The sequence below is a fragment of the Cicer arietinum genome, chromosome 7 (assembly GCF_000331145.2).
Source record: "Cicer arietinum cultivar CDC Frontier isolate Library 1 chromosome 7, Cicar.CDCFrontier_v2.0, whole genome shotgun sequence".
Taxonomy (NCBI): domain Eukaryota; kingdom Viridiplantae; phylum Streptophyta; class Magnoliopsida; order Fabales; family Fabaceae; genus Cicer; species Cicer arietinum.
Genome location: NC_021166.2, coordinates 26358253 through 26365218, shown reverse-complemented (window position 1 = coordinate 26365218; position 6966 = coordinate 26358253). Strand labels below are relative to the sequence as shown.

At 29.5% G+C, this 6966-nt stretch overlaps 1 protein-coding gene across 2 annotated transcripts; it reads right to left on the bottom strand.

The window, feature by feature from the left end:
* Positions 1–3513: 3513 nt before the first annotated feature.
* On the bottom strand, positions 3514–6678 carry LOC101514744 (F-box/kelch-repeat protein At1g26930-like). Of its 2 annotated transcripts, none has more exons than XM_027336719.2 (2): positions 6167–6678; positions 3514–5693 (listed from the first exon to the last, which is right to left on the bottom strand). In XM_027336719.2, exon 2 carries the CDS (start codon positions 5609–5611, stop codon positions 4046–4048), a length of 1566 nt encoding a protein of 521 aa, XP_027192520.1. In that variant the 5' UTR covers positions 5612–5693; positions 6167–6678; the 3' UTR covers positions 3514–4045. The 2 variants fall into 2 exon arrangements, with proteins under 2 accessions (XP_027192520.1, XP_004511220.1); XM_004511163.4 differs by having other exon boundaries at positions 6267–6677.
* Between the last annotated feature and the right edge of the window lie 288 nt (positions 6679–6966).

Genomic DNA, 6966 nt, shown 5'->3' with positions numbered 1-6966 from the left:
ACTGCTTAAATCCTACCAATCTCTCCCTTTTCATCCATTCAACTTCTGTACAATTTAAGGTTTTGTGATGGTGGAACTAACAAATTTGTTTGGAGGTGAGGGAACATGAAAGGAAGGTTTAAGAAGTATATGGGTGAATTTTGAGGCTTATAAAGTCCATAATATAAGTTTAGTAAAATTAATAGAAATATCGTCAAAATTTAGTTTTTAAACACTTTAGAATATAAAATTATTTATTAAATTGATATAATCAATTTTATGTAATACTTATTTTTCATTTAATAATATAGTCAGTCGATTTAATATTTTTTGTGAGAATATTAATTTTAAATAATATTTTATTAATTTTAATTTTAAAAATATTTAAATATGAGATTTTTTTATCACACGAAAAAAAATTAAAGGAATTTTTTGTTAAATAAAAATAACATAGACAATTAAGTCAATAAATTTTTAGTAAGAAAAAGTCAATAAAAGTTGAAAAAAAAATAAATAAATAAATAAATCGTTGTTCTCTCCCCTCCATATATTGGAGAGGAAGTTAATATTGAAATAGAATGGATTTCAGCCCCTCCATTTTATCTTCACCAAAATTTTGAATAAAAATTAGAAAACGTTATTGAAAAAATTTGTATTAAGATTTATACACGTTTTTTCAATTGTTACTTAATTCCTCAACCCGAAGCACCCAAAACATGACTGACTTTTGAAAACAGAGACAACTAGACAGACCAATTTTATACACGACATTTGTTCAAAAAAAAAAAAAGGAACTACTAAAATACAATATTTTAATTAAAAAAAAAAAACAATATTTTTCTGTACCAACAAAACACAATATTTTCATATATTGCGTTCATTCTATCACAATTTTGACACTTTCTCTACTATAACAAAAATGGGTGAATATTTTTATCATTCACATCATAGACAATTTCTATGGTGTTCATTCTATCACAATTTTATTTCTCAGCAGACTAGGTACAATCCGTGTATATAATTGATATCTAGTAATTTTGAATCAACAAACCCAACAAAATATTAAAAGGATCTCTCTCATTCCAACCCTAAGACGTGTTGCGACTATACTTTGGACCATCATTATCACATGCTTACAATTATAATTATAAAAAAGAATGCTACTTTTCACCCACGTTTTTCAAATTTTTTTATTTGAACGAAACACGTTTTTTCAAACCTCGTGAGTATCCTAACTCGAATCGAAATTGTGCAATAATGTGTGACGTGTGAATTTGATTAATTCTTCTTACTTGGCCACAAACTTAACGCTACACACAACTTGCTTTTAATCAATTTCAAATTCCTATACCGCAAAAAAAATGTCTACATGCATGATGAACAATTTCCTATTCCACCAATGCTAACAATTAATTTTATCTATATTTTCAAGACAATGAATTTTTATCTATATTTTGAAGGGTCTTTTTTTTATAAGCTTAGATTCTTAAAGCCTATTTGTTACAATTTATTTTTTAAAATAATTAATTTTAGCAATTTTTATCTGTTTATTATACCTTTTGAAAATGATTTTAAAACTATTTTGAGTAATTTGTCATAGAAATTGTTTATTTTATAACTGTTTTTTTTATATAACAAAAAAAACTGATTATATTACAATAAACAAACACAAAAAGTTAATGCTTTTAAAAAAAAATTCTAACAAATATTCTTTAAATTATTGAATGTTAATATATATATATATATATATATATTTTATAATTTGTACCAGATAGGTCTTTAATTAAGTATATTGTTGAGAAGCATGGTATAGTTTGAAAAAAAGAAAAATAATTAAGAGAATGATAGAATTAATTATTGGCATAATTGCTCTCGATTTCGTAACTTAATTTTATATAACTCTTCAATTTTTTATCTAATTTTTTTTTGATGTATTCCTTTATTTAATTTTAAGTAACAGTTTGATCTTTTATATTTTAAAATGTCAACAATGTCATCATTTTTTAACAAAAATTAAAAAAATTCATCAAAATTTTCAAATAAAATCCATAAAATTAATTATCATCTTCAATATAGAATCAATTTTCATCAAATTCATAACTCAAATTTTCAAATAAACTCATAATTTCATTCTTTATTTGATGTTGTTGGAGATAGAAATATGAGTTTATTTGAATATTTGAGTTACGAATTTGATGAATACATGAATTTTCTTGAAATTGGTATTGAATTTTATAGATTTTGTTTGAAGATTATGATGAATTTTTTAAGTTTATGTAAAGAAAATATAATATTGTTGATATTTTAAGATATAAATGATTAAATTGTTACTTCAAATTAAATAAATGATTAAATCGAAAAAAGAAGAGATAAAAAACTGAAATATTAACCTAAAATTAAGTTAAGGGACCATTAGAGTAATTATGCGTTAATTATACACATTTTATGTATCATATATTCATTGTAATAAACTTTTTTTATTGAATTAATTACAAATAATTAAATTATTCTATTAATTATTTCTCTTGTTTTTCACACAATTTCGACCGAGTTAAGATTTTAGACCTCAAAATTTTAGACCTAAAAAAGACCTTAAAATTTCAATTTAATTGTGAATATATAATATAACATATTAATAAGTTATACAAATATTCAACTAGTTCGTTTGGTCAAAATATATGAACTTAATTGTAGTTTTAGTCCCTCTATTTTTATTTATTTATGAAAATTATTCTTCTATTTTGAAAGTTGATAGTTTTTGCCTCTTTCTTATATTTTTAAACTAAAAATTAACAAATTGATATATTTTAAATAATATAAGATACAATTTAATTATATAGACTCATCTAAATGCATTAATTATCTATATATCATTAATTAAATTACAAAAATAAAAATTTTATGAACTTGAAAATTAAATTTTTATATGCTTTTATTGTGATTTTTTATATGTTAATCATTCTACATCATCGTATTATATGTCACGTCATATAATAGACCAAAATTAATAAAAATAAAAGAACTAAAACTATAATTAATCATTGCTTTTAATTTCACATTGTTATTATTAAAGGTCTGATTCTGGTGCTCATGATGGGTGAAACATTCTTTGCAACAAATTTGTAATAAAATTAGACTAAAAATAAAAGTTGATTTAATAGTGTAAACATTTTTGAAGATAAATGACTAATTTTGACAAAAAAAACACTTTGAAACTTTAAATTAAATTAAATGACTTTTAGTGTAATTTGCTCATAATCAACGATTTAAAAATTGGAAATACAATGGTAGAAAAGTGAGTAGAGATTTTGTCCATTTTTTACTCTCTTCAATTTATTGATTATATAAATTTGCAAGTAATGTCGTAGAAGAGTACAAGTACTCGTATTTTACGGTTCTGAAGTTAGATTTGCAGTAAGTAATAAATGTAATGAACTAATGGTTATTATTCTGTACTCGAAAGTACTAGTTAGTGTTAGTGGAGTACCTTCCAATCTAAGGAGAAAGCTCAAAATAAATAGTCCACAAATTAGATTTGTAAATTGGATTACTCAATATAATCCAAAATTAATAACACAATTATTCCATCCTTCATTCAAGGTAAGAAAATTTATGATCATGAAAATCAAATAATCTACCTGTGTGTTCATAAAAATAAAAAACTTAAAAACAAACAACAACATCAATAACCTACATTTGTGTTGAATTATTTAACCTATTCCTATGCTACATGATATCAAACTTTGAAAATTTTCATGTAAATGGAAATGGGGAGAGATACCAATTTAAATGGAAAATAGTAACATAAATTTTAAAATAAAAAAAAAAAGACCAAAGAGCTTCTTCCCCTTGAAAAACTTTGAGCCAATCTTTGAGTATTTATCTGAATTTCCTCCCTACCTTTGAAAGGAAAATATCATCATCATATAAAAAAAAAGGAGGAAATTACCAATTAGCAAGAATCATGTGTCAATTTTGATGATGAATCAATGTTGTGGTTGTGCAAACTCATTGTGGATTTTGAAGCATCAAAATTGTGCAACTTTTTCACAATTATTCAAATTCTTCAGCATCCCATCACAGCACAATTATAAACAAAGTTACCAGATTGTTTTCTTGCAAGAAGATTCCATTGTGGAGGTCCTTCACTAGGAACCCATGAATTGAGTTCAATAAAACCCTCACCATGACTCCTCGGTCCACCGATAACAATAAGCCGATTTCCACATGCTCTAAATGCAAGACCCCAACCGTTCATTGACGCCGCTCGCTCTGGTAATCTCCCGATGGTTAACCACAATTTTCTATCTTTATCGTACTTTTTAACTTCCATGTCAGCATAATCAGCAGCGTATAATTCATTATTTACAACGGCAACTAGAGGCGGTGCCTCTGCTGTAGCAGGCATCTCGGATCCTCGAGCACTACGGCCGGGCGACATGTTAGGAATTTCTGTCCATGTTCTAGTTTGTAAATTGTACTCCTCACCGCACGTAAGAAGCTTGGAATCACGTCCTCCAATTCCCCCGATAACATAAAACTTTCCATCCATAAATACACCAGAACACATTTTCCTCGGCTTGTTCATGCTTGGGAGTATTTCCCATGTTTGATTCTCGGAATTATACAGTTCGGCCGAGTTGAGGATATGTCCGTCTGAATCGCAGCCGCCGGCTAGAATTGCAATCTCACCGAGGCTAGCAGATCCGAACAAGCATCTTGGAGCATTCATCCTCATACCAGACTCCCACGAGTTTGTCAAAAGACTATATCTATATATGACATGGGACCGAAGCTCCCTCCCAAACACAAGAAGTTCGGTACCTACAGCTAAAGACTCCTTATCTGAACACATGAAGCATTCATTAGAAGCCATTCTAGGTAAATGCATCCACCGCTCACGAATTGGATCATAGGCCTCCCATTCAAGGAGGGCACATGAGAAATAAATCCAGTGCTCAATGATACCGTTAAGTCTCCTCCATGCATACAGCTCACCGCTCCGAATTATGTTGCGAAAGCTCCTATTCAGCGAGGCAAGAGACCCGTAATCAGATCTCGAACAGCGGCTTAAACAGGTAATTGAGCTGTCCCGATTCATCCGCGGCAAAAGTGAACTGGAATCCGATGAATCACCAGCACGACTCTCCTTCTGCTCATCCAACGGCTCGTCATTAGAATTCATCAAATTCCCTTCAAGCTGCTGCTTCTTATGTTCATCAGATTGATGAACACCAGAATCTGATGAATCACCGAACTTGGACGATGAATCCAGCAATAGTTCAGCCGAAAACTGGACAGAAAAAGCACCAACCTTTTCAACACTTTGGCAATCATTCAATGACTCAAAATCCTTCATCTGATCATCCAGATCCATTTGTGGAACAACAGAATCGTCAGCATGACAAGATTTCTGTTCAATCGAAACAAGACCCATCTCATCTTGATAACAAGAACCCAATCTCCTGTTAACCTTCCTTGACTGCGGTTCATCTTCGTCATCGATACCTAAAGGGCGCTTTCCATTTTTTATGTCCAAATCCGGCATGTAATTCATGAAAGACCAATTGTTCTCTGCCTGACAAGAACTCGAAAACAACCTCGGAACCACACAGGAACGACCCTCCAACATAGTCTTTAAAGCAGCAGCAACAACAACAAGAAGCACTTAATCTTCAATCAAGAACACAGATATTGAACAATCTCAGCAGAACCTGTTGAAACAGAATTAACCAAATCAAATTCAATTGAATTCACAACAAGTCTCAAATTTATTTTCTATTTTAACCCTTCTTCTCAGAAACATAAATTATTCTTTAAAATTCAAAGGCCAAGAAATGTAAACACAACAAAAAAACTCGATCACAGATCGGAATCAATTCAAAATCACTTTTTTTCATGAACAGAAGCAAATTGGCTTATGAAGAAAAAAAAAACTCTTGTAGAACCAAATTCACTCACAGAGATCCCAGAAATCAAAACACAGTAAAACAAAATTGGAAAAAAGTCAATTGAACAAAACCAGTTCAAGGAATCAAAATGAATTCAGCATTCCAATATAGAAACTAAGAAAAAAAAAATTAAATTTTGACCAAAACCCATTAATGATTATATCCACCATTAATCAAAAAAGCTAAATTAAATTAGATCTCATATAATTAGATCTAAAAAAATCTACTTTCTTTACCTATATCCAACAACATAGCAAACAATTCATGATAAAGCTGGAGAGAGAGAAAGAGAGAGAGATAGAGAGATAGAGAGAGAGAATGATGTCAGAAACTTACAAGTAAGATGAGAAGCAAAACATCAAAAGTAGTTGACGGACAACGTATGCAAAATTGAACAACAACAATCTTCAACTCTCTACCTCAAAGTCACTGTTTTGCATGTTACCCTTTCACATACACATAGAGAGAGACCCTATTTCTCTCTCCAAAAACAAACACAACTCTTAGAAGGTGTGATTGGTTTTTTTCTTTTTTTTTGTTTGTTGAGATTGGTTCTGCAAATCAAATGAAAGAAATGTTTTGGAGCAAAATCTCTTAGAGGACCCCTCTCATGGCCTTATCTTCCTTAGATCATATCCTAATTTATAATTTAACATTACCTTCATTTCTTATTATTAATATTTTATTTAATTACTACTAATTCGTTGATTAATTAATTAATTCAACTTTGTTCTTTGTTCCTTTTTTTTTAATGTTTTTTTTTTCTTTTCCAAAATTGTGTAGTACTTGTGTTGTGTTATTGGGTTGTGCAAAATTTGACAGAGCTGGTGGCTATTGGGCCCACAAAAGGTTCCATGATTACCGGTTACCGGCTACGGCCGGTATAGACACGTGTTGACTATTTAAGAGGAGGATTAGTTGTTTTCTTTTTTTTTTTTGTGCATGCCTCCTCGCTGACTCAACTTTTTTTGACTTTTTCTTTTTTATTAAATAAAAAAGAATAAGTTCGACCGAACACTTTTATAATAAATAATTC